The sequence below is a fragment of the Dipodomys spectabilis genome, unplaced genomic scaffold (genome assembly GCF_019054845.1).
Source record: "Dipodomys spectabilis isolate Male_0828 unplaced genomic scaffold, ASM1905484v1 ptg000125l, whole genome shotgun sequence".
Taxonomy (NCBI): domain Eukaryota; kingdom Metazoa; phylum Chordata; class Mammalia; order Rodentia; family Heteromyidae; genus Dipodomys; species Dipodomys spectabilis.
The window spans coordinates 23,835,167-23,856,036 of NW_024870802.1; the positions used below are offsets into that span (position 1 = coordinate 23,835,167).

General features: G+C 34.8%; 1 protein-coding gene across 2 annotated transcripts in view; it reads left to right on the forward strand.

The window, feature by feature from the left end:
* The window catches only part of Prkg1 (protein kinase cGMP-dependent 1), a 1,051,642-nt gene that overhangs the window by 152,056 nt on the left and 878,716 nt on the right, over positions 1-20,870 (forward strand). For both annotated transcript variants that reach the window (XM_042689193.1, XM_042689194.1), the window contains exon 2: positions 843-1,009. In XM_042689193.1, the coding sequence (XP_042545127.1) occupies positions 843-1,009 (167 nt within the window). The remainder of the gene's footprint in view (positions 1-842; positions 1,010-20,870) is intronic.

The following is a 20,870-nucleotide window of genomic DNA, read 5'->3' on the forward strand; positions in this document are numbered from 1 at the left end:
AATTTCTATCCAACACATTTCTGAAGTCCCCATATTATGAATGGCCACATATCGGAAATTGTGTATGCAACAGAGAGTAGATTAAAACTTTCTTCTAATGTAGCACACAAGATCTAATAGCAGAGGAACACAAAAGTAAACAAATCATGTTTTTTTCAATAATAATAAAATACTTGCCTTGGGTTCTTTTGTACAAAATTTTTTGAAATTAGTTCCCCCTATTTATCTGTATGTTTTCATATTCTCTCTCTCTCTCTTTTTTTTTTGGTCGTGGGGCTTGCACTCTGGGCCTGGGAACTGTCCCTCAGCTCTTCAGTTCAAGGAAAGTACTCTACCTACCACTTAAGCCACAGCACCACTTCCGTTTTTCTGGTGGTTAATTGGAGATAAGAGTCTCATGGACTTTCCTACCCATGCAGGCTTTGAACCGCAATCCTCAAATGTTAGCCTCCTGAGTAGCTAGGATTACAAGTGTGAGCCACCAGCATCTGGCTCATATTCATTCTTAAACCACATCACGAACTTCAATTGAAAACGTTTGGCCAGTAGTTTTCCCACAGTGTTTGTGGTTAAAGAATTTATAATACATAATGAAATAGCATATTTTTTTGTTGTTTGTTGTTCACTTGGTTATTAAGTCAGTTCCTTAAAGCAAATTTTGTCTGTACTTTCCTACTTCCCTGGTACTACTTCATTCTCAGGTCTTTCTGAAAGTTATTCGACTCCTAGCAAGAAAAGACATTTATAATGTGCCAGACGATTGCTTGGCTCCACGAAGCCTCGCAAACTATCAAAGAGTCTGTCAAATGTGTCAGTAACTCATTTTTTTTCTCTCGCCTTAGGTCCAAGGATCTTATAAAGGAGGCTATCCTTGACAATGACTTCATGAAGAACTTAGAACTGTCCCAGATCCAAGAGATTGTGGATTGTATGTACCCAGTGGAATATGGCAAAGACAGTTGCATCATCAAGGAAGGAGATGTGGGGTCACTGGTGTATGTCATGGAAGGTATGGTTTGTGCCCTGGATTCTCTGACTTTTAAACATTTCCTTTTCATCTTAACAGTTTGCACACAGGTCTCAATGTAAAACATGGGGCAATGCTGTTTTCCCTTCTTTTGTTGAGAAACAATTTGAAAAGAGGTGAAACACTACTAGAGACAGTGAAATATGACACTACTAATTATGTGAAGTGTTTCTGTTTGGAATATTAATATGAAAGTCCAATTCGGACATGGGCAAAGGTGATAATGTGAGAAACAGAGATGCTATTTCTTTCACTGACTGAGATGGCACTTTATTAGGTCATTGAGAATATTTATAAATCTTCAGTGAAAGCTCAAGTAATTGAAAATATTTTGGTCAGGTAATCAATGTAGCTTAAGCTCTATCCTTAAATTTTAATATATGGATGGACGTTGGTGTCTCAGGCTTGTAATCCTAGCTACTCAGGAGGCTGAGATCTGAGGATCCAGTTCAAAGCCAGCCTGGGCAGGAAATTCTGTGACTCTTACCTCCAAATAATCACGAAAAGCCAGAAGTGAAGCTGTGGTTCAAGTGGAAGAACACTAGCTTTGAGCACAAAAATTTAGGGACAACACCCAGGCCCAGAGGTCAAGCCCAAGGACCATCAAAAAATATATGTATATATATATATACATGAGAGATTGTTCTATAATATTTCTGTAAAAATATTTTCAGTGTACTCCTAGAAACATAATCATAAACATCGAATGCCATTTTAGCTGCCTAATTAGTAGAAGTGATAACTTGTTTTATACATTTTACATGAACTGTGATGAAATAGCTTTGAAAAAAACCAGAAGTGTGTACGAGGTAAATGTATTTGGTGCTCAGGTAAATTCTCATAATGCTTCTTTCTAATTTGCAATTTATAATAGCATGTTTTCATTTTGTGAGAAGAAAGAAGCACGAGATAATGCCTGAATCAGCTAAGAGAAAACTGAGTTCAGAAATGTGTATGATATAATGTAATGGCCACACCAAAAGAATAGTTGGTTTATTAGGGGTGATTCATGTTTCACACACAGAAGTTATGTCAAATGAGTCATGACTCATGTCATTCTATAATTGTGAACTTTGCAAAGGTCATTAAGAGACAAAGCATATGGGAGCAAGTCACTTAATTCCTCTGAGTGTCACCTACCCCATTTTTTCAAAGGAAGATATTGTTTGTTTGTTTTTCTGCCATTGGTTCCTCAGGAGAGATTAGGCAATATATAGAGGCACTTTTGGCTTCATATTTAGGATGGGGGTTGAGGAGAGTCCTGGTTTCTGATGGATAAAGATTAGGGATGCTACTCAAAAGGCTTGTTACCCTAAATAAAATACTGGTCCCAAACGTTATAGTGCCAACACTGATGAACTCTGCTTTCTTCCTGATTTATGGGATTGTTAGGAAGTTCAGTTAGGATCATTTGCATGAATGTTGAATGTAAGGTAAAATCCATTACACAATATTAATAAGTATTATTTCTATTAATAAGCCATATTCTTGACAGAATATTAGAAATGTTCTTTGTACATTTCTTATTCACCCCTTAATTTTTATTCATAGTCTTTGTAGATGTACATTAATTAAATGTTTTAAAACATTTTCTGTTGGAAACATTTTCCATCTTTCTTCTTTTTCATAGTTTTCACCTGTTTCAACATTATAAAGGTTTTTTTCCTTAGTCCAAAATGATATGAATATTTAAGTAGACCTAAATACTGGTGAAATGAAAATACAATCAACAAAAATATAAATGATATACACTAGTCAGATAATTGTGGGGGCATAGGGCAAGGACATAGGTAGAAAATGAGCAGGATGATGGAAAAATAGAGTTTAAGTATAAATTATGAAAATAGAGACAAATCTTCAAGGAACTACTAAAATTAGAAGTAATATCTAAATAACTTCCTCTGATTATATATATATATATATGTATAAATGTATATAGATACACACAGACACATACATATGTATGTATATATATATATATACACACATGTAAAAAGAGAGTGAGAGAGAAGCAGACATCTTAAGCTATTATATAAAGCAAGGTGTGTTTCTAGTTTAGTTGTTTTAAAATACTGATTATTCCTTTCAAGGATGAAAAATGTGACAGCTGTGGATTGTTTCCTTTCATCTTGAATATTTCTTATGAAAATAGATTTCTACAAAATCTTGTAAGCCTTAAAACTGTCCATCTCATCCCTGTTTTGTAGAACTAAATGCAAGTTTTGTAACTATATTAGAAGAAGCTTGGAAATCAATGTTAACATTCACTGTATGCTTAGAGCAATGTCCAACATGTGGAGCATGTTTTGCCTAAATTCTTTCCATGTGTAAAATTTATCAATTCCTCAATATAATTCTGTAAAATAAACTCTACTATTTATTATATCCTTTTTAAGGAGGAAGAATTTAAGGCTTAATGATATTACATAATTTGCCCCAGGAATTTTTTCACTCTTTCTTGGTAGATTCAAAGTTATACCAAAGCAGTCCATTCAGAGTGCTAGCGCTTAACCACAGGGTACGAAGAACTGATGCTGAAATTGAGTCTAAAGATGGCTGTAGAATTTCCTCTACCTAAGGTGAGCTGTCACTCTTTAAATTCAGCCTTCAGCTGATAGGATAAGTTCCACATTATTGTAGGCTAATCATCTTAACTTCCTAACTCCAAGCCTACTGCTTTAAATATTAATCTCACCTAAAATACCTCTACATAAACATCTTACCATAATGTTTGACCAAGTATTTGGTATCCTGAGCTAGCCAACTTGATCCTGAACGTTAACCATCCAAATCCATCCCTTATCATCTTGGCACATACATACATGCCATCTTTGTAAACTACGCTTAAATCTTCAAATTAATATAATAACAAGGGCAGGCTCTACTTGACATAATGTAACTACTTGGTACAACTGAAAATGTATTAACTCTTTCCCCAGAAAAAGATACAGAGCCATTGTGTGATGTGATGCTTTTTATACTCATTGATATACCATAGCACAAATACTCTGATACAAATTACTACAATGTTATAGTCAATAATGCTACAAAAGATAAAAGAACAGTATTTTTTACTCACACATACACAGAAATATATTCATCATAAAATAAGAAAGAAGTAGTTATCAGGGACTAAATTGCTTCCTTGGGGAAAGGTAAATATCCTAACATATCACCCCTCATTTCTTTGAGCTAATTTTACTAAACTTTATCCTTTTCTTTTTTACTGCTAAGATATCAAAGTAGCACATCATCCTAATTAACTATTAAGAACTTCATTTTAATTATCCTTTTTAAAAATAGGGTTCTAAATAATACATCAACATTCTGAGTTATGATTTTACTGAGATGCTCTTGCTTGCCGAAAGTTAAACTTAATAAAATGATCATAATCTTATCAACTGATGGAAGTTCTAAAAAGCTCCATAGAACATTTCCTATTCTTATGCTTTTATGTTTATGTCAAGATAAATATGGTCATTTAAAATTTCGTAAGTTTTAATTGAGGAAATATTTTATCATATAATGAGTTTTTAAAGCAACACATTCAGTTTTCAGAGTAGATAATAAGTTTTTGATATAGATGAATTCTTTTCTGTCATGAACATTAATATTTATAAACAATATAGCATAGTACCAATGGATGAATTTACTATAAAGGATTTCCAGAAACTTACTATCAAGACATTTCAGTAATACATTCAAGTGGTTTCAAAAAAATCAGTCCAATTTTTCCTATCTCACTTCAGCAAAATAAAGTGTTCTTCACAAAATGCTTGTGTAACATATGCTTTAAGTAATTTTTTAAAAGTCTGGGCAATGTCCCAAGTGTTACTGCATACCTAAATGCCAGAGTTTAACAAAAGAGAATAGTCATATGGTAGAACTTTACTAATTAGGATGGCTGGGAAAATCATCTGGGAGTAGTGTGCATATATTAACATGCATTTTCTAGCAAAACAAAGTCAGTTGTGTTTCTTTCAGTTTCTTGCCTAGTAGAAGTTTCAAATTTTGATCAGTTTTTTGGTATAAGCTTCTCAAGACATTACTGTAAGCAAACAAAAACTTCTTGTCGCCTTTAACATTTTAATTATGTTTTCAAATATATAAGTAGCTCAAAGCATATTTGATCATAATTTATTTTTCTAAACTAACAGATATTGGTCTTATTTATGACAAAATATCCACTATTATCCTCTTTCATTTTTTTATAGTTTTAAATTTTAGTTTACCTTCATTCAAAATGAAATTCCTTTGTTCATTCCTTCATTCCTTCCTTCCTTTCACTTTCTTTCTTTTTCTTTTTGGCAGTGCCATAGTTTGAACTGAGGATCTGGTTCTTTACCACCTGAACCATGCTTCCAGTTCTATAAATTCTGAAAGCATTAAAAACACTCCAGAGAACTGACAATAGGCAATCTTCGAAAATTATTGTCATCTTAAAATGAAATTGTTTCAATCAATCTAGATAACCATAGAAGCTATCCAAGTTTAGGGAAATATAAATTGTTCTAGCTGTATGACCAGTATTTAACTAATTTGCAATGCTCCAAAAGTAAAATGAAAAGCTTTATATGATAGCAAACTTCCCAACTTAGGATGAATTGTAGCAATGAGGATATAACACCTCCTTAGAGAGAAGTTTTGTGGTGGGTCAACAAGGAATTCCCTATTATGAAACTATAATGTATGTCCTATATCTTCCCCAAACTGCAGGCTTATGAATTGTAGGTCTGTGAACAGGTGTTTATAAAAACACAGACCTCAAAGATTTCCTCTTGAAGATCCTGCTTGTAACAAGCACGTGTTTCATTTTGAATGTTTAAAAAGTTTATATTCATCTAATAATTCTGAGCAACTTCTGCCATTTAATTTTTGTTTTGTATTATGTGTCATTGTATGTATGTTATAGTCTATGTATTTTGTTTATCTTTTTGACTCTTCTTGGTATTTGAGTTGTTTCTAGTTAATTTGCTTTACACATTGGTGCATATACAAATTGATTCACTTTCCATTAACTGTGGAAACTGATAAACATGTTCAGTAAATTGAAGTAGTAGATATCAAAAGGGGAATTCTTGGGTCATATTGTATATAAAACTTCAAGTTTGTTAAGTAATAACAAGTTCCTCTTCAAAGTGTTTTAACCTGATGATACTCAATTGTCACTTACATCTAAATTTTGTTTGTATTTTGTTTGGTGACATTGAAATTTGGCCACTTTGGTGGATGTGAAATTCTGCCTTGTGATTTCCGTTTATATCCTTTGATTGCTAATGAAGTTGAATATTTTTCATATGTCTAGGGACTATTTATGTTTTTATCCATCTCTTACAATGCTAACTTTTCTTTGGTTAATTAATTTTATAATTTTTTTAGAGCTTAACCCTGTTGATTACATGTATTGAAAATGTATCCCTATACCTGTATTTTTAATCCTTCTAGGTATCTTTTTGATGAACAGGAGTTATTAATCTTAGCATAGTATAAAATGTCTTTCCCTTGGTTTGAATTCATGAGTGTGTGTGTCCATAAAAGCCTGTGCAAGATATTGTGCAAATAAGATATTATCTATAAACAAGTTTCAATTTATAATCTAAAGCACAGTCATCCTTTTCAAAGTAAGAAGTTGGAAAATCAGTGTGTTCATTTTGCTTCAACCTATTTTTTCTTTCTTCAACATATTTTTTAAGAATTCTTTATGAATTGTCCAGAGAAACAGTAAATATGCTTTTGAATATGCTTGATGATAATAATTTCTGTCTCTGTGCGGGTGGATTTTATATTCGGAAACAATCACTAGTCATTTAGTGACAGATTTGATGAGAGATGGTAGGTGATTAAGCTGAGTAATGCATTTTTGTCTAGAATCTGTGAGGATATGTCTATATGTTCCATTTGAAAGTAATACCATTTGTTATACAAATCCAGCAGAATTAAGAAGTGAAGCATTGATGTGATTGTGTAAAATCAAATTTACTATATTATGACTCTATTAATATATCTGTGTCTATCTTTATACTAAATTATTACTAGCTGAATTGAATTTTTTAAGTTAGAAAGGGGGATATTGTAGCTTCTCTTAATTTGGAAGACACCTGAGAACTAAAATAATTGAAAATTGCCATGCTTATTTTTTTAAGTTGTAGTTGGAAAACCACTAATTAAAAAAATGATTCTGCTTGAGATTGGAAGGCAAATCATGAGTCATGTTAACTAAGGCACTAGTATTTTTATTCTTCGTATACTATCATTTCACGCAGTTAAGGATTTTATTTCTATGCTCATGCATACTGCTCACATATCAATCTTTACATTTTTCATTTTGAGAGAGTGCCAGATTTAAAAGTTTCAAAAGCATGGTGAGGGTTTTTCTTGAAAAAATTAACAACAAAGCATCTTAGCAGTAAAAGAGAGAAGAGAATTGCTCTTGGTAATAGTATATTAACAACATTGATTGCTTGCTAATGAGGTAAAATTTACCTCAGTCATCATTACATGAAAACTGTCGAATGGTTGACATGTGGAGCATTTAACAGGGTTCTACAGTTGCTGCAAGTTTATTTTAAAAACACATAGACACATTTCCTCAGGGACTTCAACAAGATTTGCAATGGTTTTTGTAGGAGGTTATATAGACTAATGCTTTTAATATCCATCCCTCTAATGAGAAATCACTGACTGGGTTGCCATTATTTCGGCTCACTCTCCAAGGTGAGGATAAATTGGAGCTACTTCTCAGCACAGAGAAGCTTCATGGTATGGCTACCATAGGAAATAGTCCATTTCCCTTCATCCCTGCCCACCCCAGCTATATCCAAATTTGAGAGATGCTGCCGTTAATTGTATATACTTTATTTGAATTTCACTCTTGTAACTTTTTGTTTTTTGTCGGTTGTGGGACTTGAACTATGGGATTGGGTGCTGTCCCTGCGCTCTTCAGCCAAGGCAAGCACTCTACCACTTGAGCCATAGCACCCCTTCTGGTTTTCTGGTGGTTAGTTGGAGTCTCATGGACTTTCCTACCCAGGCTGGCTTTGATCTTCAGATCTCAGCCTTCTGAGTAGTTAAGATTACAGCCACCAGTGCCTGGCTTACTCTTGTAACGTTGACAGGCTGCAATATGGGTCTGATATTTGTATTAGATCACTTTTATAAACTCCTTTTCTTTTTTTCTCTAGGTAGCATATTTTTTGTATATTTCTTATTGTAAAAATACTGTAAGGAGTGGTTACAGTTACATGAGTAAGGTAGTGAGTGCATTTCCTATTGAGCATTGTTACCTCCTCCTTTGTTTTTCTCCTCCCATCCCTTCCCTCTCCAACTCCTCCCTCCCCTCCCCATGTAAAGTTCATTTTCAGCATAGTGTCTTGTATATCTTTATTTGTATATACTTATTTCAGTATTTTGTTATTTCTCTTCCTCTCACCAAATTAGAAAAATAATGTATATATCAGATGCAAGCTCAAAAGCTACATACATATGACCATATAAGATGATGCTAAGCGAAATAAACCCCAAGATAGAGACACAAGTGGTTTTATCTTTCTTGCTGTTGTTTTTAATGTATTTATAATGAACCATGTGATTTTTAACATTTCTTTTGTATGTTCTTCCTCCATGGTATAACTGCTGTTTTCACTGTATTTGACTCCGGTGCCATGCATCTTGTATATTTTTTAAAATGTTAAAGTGATATAAAGAGAAGTTACAGTTATGTAAGTCAGGTAATGAGTATATTTCTTTTGCAATAACATTCTATAAATGGTGCTCAGAGGTTTAGAATTATGATCAATGACAAAATGGTATTAGATTCTTGATAATTCACAATTCATGTGTATTTAATACATCAAGGAATTATTGTTATAAAGTATATTTACATTAGTGATTTATTTATTTAGTTTTATTTTCTGGGCCTAATCTGATTAATTTTGTAGAAGTGGATTGTTGTCTAGTTATCATGAAAGCATGAAAAATTATCCATAAGAATATAATAGCAAATGCTATTAAAACCAAACAAAATGTTGACTTTCTATTTGATGTTTGCTATTTTGCATAACTTCATAAAAACAATCAAACTACTCTGTATACATTCCAATACTAAAGGTTATTCTGTTTATTTATTAATAGTACACTCATTTATTGGCTGAGCTCTTATGGAAGATGGTTTACATCTCACACATCTATAATGGTATACTTTCAACAGAAAGCTAAGGCTACCCACAAAATCATAAGTGATAGTCATAAGTGCTTAAAATTCTCTCTGAAAAACAGAGTGTAGTTCCAGAAAAGTCATTTGATCCCCACTGATATAAAGAAGGGAATGAGTGACTGTTTACTATGGAACTTAATGAATAGCTATTGTAATAACTTTCTCCAAAAGCCATTCACATATTTGTGAAACAATTTTTTATAGCTGGAAGAACATAGCTCAGTATTACATTTTATATTCATCTTATGTCCACAGAATATTGTTTTATATGAGCCTTCTATTTCATTGTTTTGTACATTGTCTTAACATCATTAATATCATTCTTAATGTAGACTTATGATGTTTCTTATGGTTCACTCAATGCTGGTACATGTCCTCAAATCAAAGCTATTTAAAAATACTTTTAATAATTTCCCTAAGAACTTCCAGTGTGAAGGTTTCCACTTGCTCTCTTGCTAATATATACACGTTAATAATTCATATGCATATGAATTTATGTGAGATTACACTTTCCCAGAATACATTTTATATGTCAGGGGGTGAGTGAGTGCTGCCAATGGTTAAACTCGAATTTATAGAAATATGAAATTAATGATCACCATAAATATTGAGGATAAGACTAACAAATGAATTTAAAATAGTCTTCAAAAAACATACTTAGTTTGTAGGGTATTCACACCATTTTACTTGCCATCCTTTAAAACAATTAAGATGTCATGCATGGAAATGTTTTAATGTTTTTATGTAATGGTAAGGATTTAAATTATTTGCTTATTGCTACAATTTAAGAGTTCAAAGGGTCGTGAAAAGAGGAAAATGTTTTGGAATATTTTTCTTTGCATTGAGAATTAGCCTACAAATATGCAGGTCAGACATTACTAAAACTAAACTACCATTCTTTCCTCACCTCCCACCCCCCCCCCTTTTTTTTCCCATCTTGGGGCTTGAATAATGGGCGTAGGCACTGTCTCTGAGCTTTTTCTCAAAGCAAGCAATCTACTACTTGAGCCACAGTCCTATTTCTGGCGTTTTTGAGTAGTTTATTGGAGGAGTCTCGGGGAATTTCCTGCCCTAGCTGGCCTCTAACAGTGATCCTCAGATTTCAGCCTCCTGACTAAGATTACAGGAGTAATCTTAGTCAGCACCGAATCTTAGTTACAGCACCGAACTTCCTCATCCTTCTTTACAAGGTATATTTCTACTAAGTAGTAAAATGTTGGAGTGTGGATTTGACTGAAAGAAATCTAGGAATATTTTAAATTCTGTATAAATCCTTCACAACTGAGACTAGCCAAGAAAGCATTTAATGAACTTTCTTCCCCACATTATAGCTTCTTTATTAGGATTTAATTATGAACTCATTTAATTATTCATTTTCACATTCATGAAGTAGCTACTGAGTGCTGTGTCTCCATAGACAATGATGATATCAAAATGAACACAGCATACATTTTGATGATGGTTGAAGGAGAAAAAGACAAAAACATGAATAAAAACAGGCAAATGTTTCTGGGGGTCATGAGTGCTATGAATCAATGAAACTAAAGAGGGAGATGAAGGGGAATCATAGTTGGGGTCTGGTAATGTCTGTATGGGTATGAAAATGTGTGTACCCCCCTCCCCCCTTTTTTGGTAAGGGTCACATTTGAACTGAAACCTGAATGACAAGAAAACGAAAATAAAATCATGAATACAGGGTTCCAAACAGAGCAAACAACAGTTAGGAAGGTCTGTGTGGGAGAAACAGGAGTTGACACTGAGGTGGTTGGTGCTGACAAGGTTTGCTTGTGTATTTTAGGGATTCGGGCATGGTAGAACATGCCTGCAATCCCAGATACTTGGGAGGCAGAATTAAGAAAGTAAAAGTTATCAGGATCCTATCTCAAAATTAAGTGGCATGTGGGAGTGCTTCAGTTGTAGTCTTTGCTATAGAGGAGGGGTGGGCATGGGAGGATCACTATCGGAGGCCAGTCCAGGGAAAAGCCTGAGACTCAACCTGTAAAATGAACTTTGAAAGAATCCCGCATGTCCTTTGTGGATTCTGCTTGCACACTTTCTAATGTTCGTGATTTGGGTATTGAAATAGATTTCCCAGGGATTATCCCTGAATTAGTGTAGTAGACACTGGCATTTAAAAAATCAGACTTTAATTATACTTCAAAAGGATGAAGGAATCAAATATTCTTTGACTCCAGTCATCATTTGGGGAGAGGAAATGGTTTTGTACTGTGCTTATTCCCCACTTAGAAATCCTATTAGATGTAACATTTCATCTTTTGAATGCTCAGTACAATTACTCATCTAATGGCATAAAAGCTTTCAAATTAAATAAGGTACTACATGATTTCACACACATCTCCAGCATAGTGCTTACTCTCAGTCCGTATGTAATCTTGAATTGTCAACCATTACTTGGATATCTCTTTTAAAATTCTTATTGCTGAATGTGTGAAATCTCTTTCTCTTCTGCTCCCTCTTACAAAGAACTGTTTCATTTCTTAGCATATTTGCTTGTTTTGGTATTTTGCCACTGTGATACTGAGTGTTTTCATAAAGCAAGTTTTAAAGCAAACTAAACAAAAAAAATTCAACCCCAAACAAACAACAGAAACCCTACTGCTTTTACTTGTCCTTGCAAAGACAGATTTCTACTTTTCTTTTTACAAAGGCAGTTTTTATGAAACAAGTCACATTGCAAGATAAAAGGTTCACTCCATGCGTACAAATAACATTCTATTGTGATTAATATTAAGTTTAATGTTTGTTTTTTAATACAAGCTGTTTTCTAGTATTTTCTGCAACAGGACATTTTGTTGCCAATATTCAGAAAAGATTGATTTTTTTATTTCCCGATGTAACTAAACTGCTGAACTCCAATGCTGTCCCTGTCTGTTTTATGTTATAATCTTTGACCATTTGGTCTCATTTGTCTTATAGAAAAATGAGCACAAGAATAAATGTTGCAAATCCTGTAGGTTCAATCCAGGTCCATCTGTGTGACCAGATTGAAATGATTGACATAATCCTCTCTGCATTGTGCTTATATTATCCCTCAAATTTGTGGATGAGAACTTTTTTTTTCTGTAATAATGTGCCCAGAGTAGAAACCCAGATTTTAGTTTGCTTTTGGTTCCTAGATCACAGATTGTGTTCAGGCTATCAGTCTATCACTAGCAATGGTACTGAAATGACCTTGACTTAATGCATGTCTTCATAACGTCTTGCCTGCATTATCCAGCACTATGCAGTTCTTCTTAGCTTTATTGTACCTTATGCAATCTCTCTGTAATTGTGAGCAAGACCATTTTGTGGTGGTACTTGGGACTGACTTCACAGAGCTTTGTGCCAACTAATAGTTGGCACTGTAATAGTTGGGCCATGTTTCCAGTTCCTTTTTGTATTGGTTCTTTTCAAGGTAGATTCTCATTTTATGCCTAGGGCAGCCTGGGCTACAATCGGCCAACTTGTACTTCATCATACTACTGGGGATGACAGGTGTCTGCCACTATAGTCAACATTTTTTGAGACAGAGTCTTAAGAACTTTTATGCCTGTGCTGGCTGCAAACCATGTTCCCCATAGCAAGCTAGTATTATAGGCTTGAACTGCCATTCCTGGCGGAGTGAGATCTTTTAAAGAGAAAAATGAATTCATGTTTCCACCTTTCTTCTCATTTTCCAATGTCTTTCCATGATTAAAAATCCAGGCTCCTCAGGATGAAAACCCCAGCAGAATGAAGAGAACTTTTGTAATTTAGCAGATGCACAACTGCGTCTTGATATTGCCCTGTGGTTCGTTTAGTAACGGAGGAAATCTCTATCCTGTTTCAGTCATCATCTCTTCTTTTTTCAGTCTGTCAAACACACCTGGCCCAGTGTTGTGCCTGTTTCTCACTGATCTGCTTCCACTAGGTTGTGCACCTAGCACTCCATAGCTTTGGTCAACATCCTGTGTGCTGACCTGTGTTTACGACTCTGTGCATGATTTCCTCTGCCAGGATGCACACATTCAAAGACTGTTGTTCAAATGTAATCATGGTGGGATCCCAACGAGTCTAGATTCTTCCTCTGAATATCCTCTGTGGTTCTCTATCAGCATATTGACAAAACTAGGTTTTATTCATTTCATTTACCCAAGTTAGTGAATTAAAAAAAAATAACCCTACTCATTTTATATAAACTATATTCTAGGCATTGTTCTGAATGTTTGGGTTACAGCAGAGGCCACACAATGCAGAACTGCATCAGTATGTTTGCTTATGTCCTCAGGAATGAGATGCACAACAGCAAGGAAACAAATGAATATTTGTAGTGTGTATGTGTGGAGGAAAGGGTGTTTTGCACAGCAGAGCACAGTAAAGGGACAGAGAAAGGAATTGTGGGGAAGAAAATACGCTGGTATAAGGGCTGATAAGGGAAGGTCTTTGTAAGTTAAACATTGAACAGAGATGATTTTTGGCAAAACCATAAAAAATAGAATAATATGCCAGGCCCTGAGACAAGACAGTGACTGACATAACGAGATAACAATATGGAAGCAGAATGAGGGTGAGGTGAGTCAGTGGGCAGTAGTGGAAGAGTAAGAGTTCAGAGACAGAGCAGAGCTCTGACTGACAACGCTGTTTGCCATGCTCAGCACTTTTGGATATTTTTTTCAAATGTATTTTCCAGTAAGTATTTTTTTATTTATTATATTTTTATTATTTTTAATTTTTTGTAAGTTTTTTATTGTAAAAATACTGGAATTCATGGTGAGGTCTAACCAGTCTGATGATATGCTCTAAGTAATGACTCCTAAGGAATTTCCTTGAAGCTATGGAAGAGATAGCAGAGCTATCAGAAAACTATGGAAAAAGTCAAAGTCAGGGATTGTGATTTGGATTTAAGGTAGTCTAGAGATGCTTATGAGATGGTTAAATCAGGAAGTGTTTTAAAGCTCCAGCAAGAGTTTTTGCTGCTTGATTGGCATGGATGGTATTTGAGATAAGGGAGCAAGGATGGACTCCAAGTTTTTGGTTCAAAAAATTGGAAAAATAAATTTTTTAAAAGAAATTGAGAAGGCTAGTTGAGAATACTTAGGGTACAGTAAGTGTATGTATATGTTTATTTTTGTGTCAGGCATTTGGCTAAGTTGCTGTAATATAGGTCCTTAAACTATAATGATCCAAGCAAGATATGTTTGGGTCTCTTCCATACAGTATGAAAGAGAGAGAGAAGGAGGGAGGGAAAGAGAGAGAGAGTTAACATAATTTATAGATTCAAGAGAAAGAAAGTTTGCTATTTGAATCACTATACAGAAGTAGAAGGAAAACAAGTGATTTAAATTTAAGATGAATTGAACTTGAAATGCTACAGACTTTCCACAAACTAAATGAAAAGTGGGTTGAAATTTTGGTGATAAGCTCAGCCTGTATCTTCCTTTCCTAAGGTGGCGATTTTCTGTTAGAAAAAGAACTTACTCCCATTGTTGGCACTTTAGCCAGTCACCCCCCTCCAATTTGAGCAAGTCTGTCTATCCAAACTACCTATCTGGTGTCTCAGAGTATTTTCATGCTCTTTTAGTTGGATACTTTAGAATACCACATAGGAATATATGGCAGGATTTACCGTGAGAAAGACCCAGGCACAGAACTTAATTATTCTTAACCTGGAAGAAGATCCTTCCTCATTTATAAAATGACGATAAATAAGTGCTTTTCATGCTCACAAAATTTAAAATAAATAATGTATGTATGGTCTGACACATCAGAGGTATTGAACATGTATGATTAACACCCATCCTGGTATAAATGTAAACTTGTCTCTGTTTTACTAGTGGACTGTGTAAAATTTCAATTTCATTCTTAAAGTGGTGTGTGTGTGTGTGTGTGTGTGTGTGTGTGTGTGTGTGTGTGTGTGTAAAGTGCTTAACTTTTTAGAGATAGTGATAAGGAAGTCCACAAAAAGCATATGTAAATTCCTAGCAAGTGTGGAAACATTCCATTATGCTCAAGAGATAACTTATCAAGCTAAACTTTGCCTTAAGGAAATCAAAGAAAATTAGAAAAGAAAAAAAAAACTTAGAATGTTTAGCTTCCCATAACTCCTAATAGGTTGCCTTTAACTAAAATGAAACTTAGTTTAATATTTTATCATGCATGACGAACATATTTCTTCATGCCTTTCTAAAAATACCCAACTATCTCACAGAATTGCTAGATTTGAAAGGATTTCAAAAAGTGATCAGTTCTTCTCTTGAGGCTGGATTAGATGAACTATGTAAAAATCTAAAAGTTGTGAGTGAGTTGAATTTCTTCCAACCCCTGACCGCTGTGACTGTTGCTCTTGCTGCTACTGGAGCATGGACTCAGAGTCTTCTACTTGCAAGCACTCTGCTACTTAAGCCACACTTCCAAATCTTTTTCCCTTTTAGTTATTTTTAAGTTATATGCTATTTTCAGCTATTTTTTAAGTAATCCATAGATAGGAGCAGAGGCCTGTACTACCGTCCCTGACATGTTCTTTGAGATCATGTCTTGCTAAATATTTTGTCCCAGCTAAACTTAAATTGAGATCCCCTTGCCTTCATTGCCTAAGTCAATGTAATTACAGGAATAGACTACTGTGTCTTGCCATAAATAGAATTTTTATGCTTAAACTAACACAACTTAAAATTGTAATTTTGTTATTTTTATTAAAAAATGAAGTTTTGGTTATCAACTTCTGTTCAATTATCCTTGCTCCTAAGATTGATAAAAAAGAGACATCTCAACATCGTGAAAATAGCAATACTACCAAAGGCTATCTACAAACTCAATGCAATACCCATCAATATCCTACCCTCATTCTTCAATCAAATACAAGAGGCCACCTGAAAATTTATATGGAACAATAAAAGACCATAAATAGCAAAAATAATCCTTAGCAGAAAGAACAGTGCTGGAGGAATAACAATACCAGACTTCAAACTCTACTATAAGACCATATTAATCAAAACAGCTTGGTACTGGCATAAGAACAGATCTGAAGACCAATGGAATAGAACTGAAGACCCAGAAATGAACCCACAGACCTATAGCCACCTAATCTTCAATAAGGGAGCTAAAAAATAGAATGGAAGAAAGACAGCCTCTTCAGTAAATGGTGCTGGCAAAATTGGTTAAACACCTGTAGAAAACTAAAGCTTGATCCTTATATATCTCCCTGTACCAGAATCAACTCCAAATGTATAAGAGATCTCAAAATAAAAGCAGACTCCCTGAAAACATTACAAGAATGAATAGGCTCCTTGGCACAGGCCAAATTTTTCTTAATAAAGACTCAGAAATACAACAAATCAAAGAAAGATTGTAAAAATGGGATTGCATGAAACTGCAGAGCTTCTGCATAGCAAAGAACATGGCTAGTAAGATTAATAAAAAGCCCATAGACTGGGATAAGATCTTCACTAGCTATACCATAGACAAGGGCCTTATATCTAAAATGTGCTTAGAACTCAAAAAATTAAATTCTCCAAAAAGAAATCCTCAAAGAAACAACCACCCTCTCAACAAGTGGGCCAAAGACTTAAAGAGAAACTTCTCTGAAGAGGAAATAAGAATGGTCAATAGACACATGAAGAAATGCTCAAATTCTCTGGCCATAAAAGAAATTTAAGTCAAAACAACACTGAGATTCCACCTCACCCCAGTTAGAATGGCTATAATCAAGAAATCTAATAACAATAGATGCTGGAGGGGATGTGGCCAAATGGGAACCCTACTGCATTGTTGGTGGGAGTGTAAACTTGTTCTACCACTTTGGAAAGTAGTATGGAGGTTCCCATAAAGACTACACATAGAATCCCACTTTTGGGCATATTCCCAAATAAAGACAAACATGGCCATACTAAAGCTACTAGCACAATTATGTTTATCCCAGCATTATTCACCATAGCTAAGATATGGAACCAACCCAGATGCCCCTCAGTAGATGAGTGGATCACGAAAATGAGGTATATATATGCAATGGAATTCAAAGAACGACAATGGAATTCAAAGAACGACACCACCCCATTTGTTAGAAAATGGAAAGACTTGGAAAAAATTATATTAAGTGAAGTAAGCCAGTCCCAAAGAAATTTAGGCCTCATGGTTTCCCTTATTTGCAATAATTAGTATATGTATAGGATAATATTATCTGATGAGCTGAAAAGCTCAAACGCTATATACATATGATCATATAAATTAATGCTAACTGAAATCAACCCAAGATATGGACACAAAAGGTCTGTTTTTGTTGTTGTTGTTTTGAATGTACTATGTGATTTTTTTGTTTCCTTTGTATGTTCTTTCCCCTATGGTATATCGCCTGTTGTCACTGTACTTGATTTTGGTACCTTGCATCTTGTATATACATTTTTCTAATCCAGGGAGGGGAAGAGGAATAACAAAATGGTGAAACAAAGACATAGGATGACCCGTTGCAACAATGAGACCCACAGGAGAATATATTGTAAACAAACTTCACAACTTGGGGGGAGGGGGAGGGGGAAGAGTGTGGGAGGTGGGGGAGGGAAAGGATAGTGGGACAACAGGGAAGGGGTAACAATGATTGATAAGTTATGTACTCATCGCCTTACTCATGTAACTGTAACCCCTCAGTGCAGCATCTTTACAATAATTTTTAAGTGATATCTCTCAGGTATGTTCTTGACTTCAAAAACAGGTATGGGGTGGGGGGGTGTTGCGGGCATGGGTCATTTGGTAGAGTGCCAGCCAATGAACGACATTATCAGGTTCCATGTTAAGTCCCATTCTGGATCAACAAAAAAGAAAGAAAAAATGAAAGAAGGTAAGGTATGCTAGTCAAAATAAAATTCATACATTGTTATCACAAAAATAAGTATTTAAAATATTTATTATCTTGATTAATTTCTCTATAATATATGTATGTATTAAACCATCTGGTTGTAAACCATAAATGCTTACAGTTTTATGTGTCAGTAAGAAAAAGATAAGATGGGTAAATTATTTAATCTTCATAGGCCATAAACCTATCTGTAATTTCTTGTAAATTAATAAATTAATAATGCTTTCTCAAAGTGTTTTTCTTATTTAGTACTCATCTTAAGGCAGTGCACATTGTAAATATTTAAGAAATCTATAATAATTAATCTTTGTGGGCTGAGAAGGTGGCTCAGTGGTAGAGCGCTCGCCTTGCATTCATGAGGCCCTGGGTTTGATTCCTCAGCACCACATAAGCAAAAAGAAAAAAGCCGGAAGTGGTGCTGTGGCTCAAGTGGTAGAGTGCTAGCCTTGAGCTGAAGAGTTGAGGGACAGTGCCCAGGCCCAGAGTTCAAGCCCCATGACCAGACCCCCCACAAAAAATTAATCTTTGTATAGGATATTGAAACATTTAACTTTTCCCCTGTACCTATGCATTATAATTTATTTTTTTACATCATTCTTAAGAAGTAGGGACTTTAAAGTGAAATGGTGCATGTTAAATTGAATCTCCGAGGGAGGGAAGGAAGGTGGAAGGGGAGGAACAAGAGATGCAGGGAGAAGGGGTTAAAGGGGAAAGGGAAGGAAAGAAATAGCGAGGGAGAAAAATTCAGATTTTTCCATTTTTGCAAAGTTGCATTATGTGAGACTATTCTCACCATGTCCAATTTTGTTCTGTCACCTTGATGCGTGTGTGTAGTATTGTTGAATGCAGTTGGCTGTGACACGCCACATGTACAATTGTTCAAACAATTATATATGGATTTGACAGGCTTTACCTTGTTAATTATTCATGGACTGTTTCCCATCAGTCAGTTCATTGGTAGTATTTCCAATGTCAACTCCTTTCAGAAGTGAAATTTCAATGCCTTCAAGTTTCATCTAATATTGTGGCTCAGAACCTGCCTTTGCCTTCTACAATGTATGTAGAAACTAATCAGTCCTTACTCCACTGTACTCTGTTACATGTGTGTATTCTTTGTATTTATACATTGTATCTTTATCTGGGGGAGGGCAGTTTATCTTATAGTCAGTGAATTCTCTACTAATTCTCTAATAACAGCACCGCAAAAAAGTGTATTATAGAACTGGCCTGGTTTCCAGAATCCTAAACTCCAGTAAGCTTCCTGAATGATATTAATTTGGCATGATCATTTGTTTTATTTGGCTTCCTTTTTAGTTTTATCCTCTATGAGGAACAGCATTTACAAATAATTTTGGCAAATAATAGATACCCTCCAAAACATTTATTGACTGGAGTGCTAAACCTATGCCTATAAGAACAATTTAAGAAAGAGTGTTAACTGTAAGAATAAAAGCAAGAAATGTTGTTTACATATTATTTGGAAGTGAAATGAGATGTGCTCTTTAGAAATCTGTAGGCTACTGTTAAGATATATGAATAAAAAATCATGGGAATGTTCAGGGTAACTAACCAGACATGTTTCTCAGAAGTGCAAAAGGCCAGTGAATACATGAAGAAATGTTTCAACAACACTTGGGCATAAAAGAAATGCAACTCAAAACAACACTGAAATTTCATCAAACCTGCTAAGCAGGTTTCTGTGTCAGCTGTCTTTGAATCTCTTTCCCCATCATTTCCAGAACATCAAATTTCAACTCCTGGAAATAGTTCAATCAATTTATTGAAGAACAATTGGTTCTATGTAAACATGAGTCAGGTGCTGTGACAGATACTTCACATTTAAGGACAAGCAGTTAGTTTCTACATCTGAAAAATATAGAAAACAAAATTACTTTGTACAATTGTTGTGATGATTAAATAAGATAGACACTGAAGTAGTAATTAAACAAGACATAATATAAAATCATAGAAGGTGACACCTGGAAATAAGAAGTAATCATAGAGATGCTTGATTTAGATTCAGGGTTTCTCTAAAACAGTGACAACTGCTGACCCAGACTGACAAGACTTGGGGAAGAGCTCTTCATGCTCAGAACCCTCCTACAGGATGCCTATCCATTTACCATGGGCTAGAGGTGGAGTCCAGCCATGCTGTCAGTTTTCACTCAGTCTTCTATGGCTGTGTTCCTTATGTAACTTTCTGAAGTGCATCTGATAGGATAGCTAAGCAAAGTGTATGGAAATATCTCATTAGGATTGAAGTTTATAGTAAGTCTGATATCAAATAAGCACTTCTTAAAGAGTAAAATTAAAAAAAAAATCCCAAACAGAAGTCTGCCGAATTTAGAGCTTGGATGATTCAGTAGGTCTGAGCAAACTGGAATTTTCACTACAATATCCCCTAGTCTTTTTATCCTCAAGCACTCTCTAAGAATAACTGAGTATGCCAGATGGCTAGGAGCGCTTTCATCCATGATTGATGTCTTGAACTATTCTCTAACTGGATTACAGTGGCATTTCTTCTAGAAAATCTTAGATTGGATTCTTTCCCAATCATACTTACCCATTTGATATATAGTCCATCATACGGATAGGATGGAGATGGGGCAGGCTGAGTCACTAAGTAAAATGGATGAGTTTCAAATTAAATTAAGTTCTGATAAAACTGTATGCTAGTTTTTAAATAGGTCTTTGGAAGAGAGTACTAAGTGAAATTTTAAATATTTCTATTAATTTTTTCTTTGCTGTCAACAGGTGTTGCTTTTTTCTGATTGGAATGTAAGAATGGTAAATGGAGGCTGCTA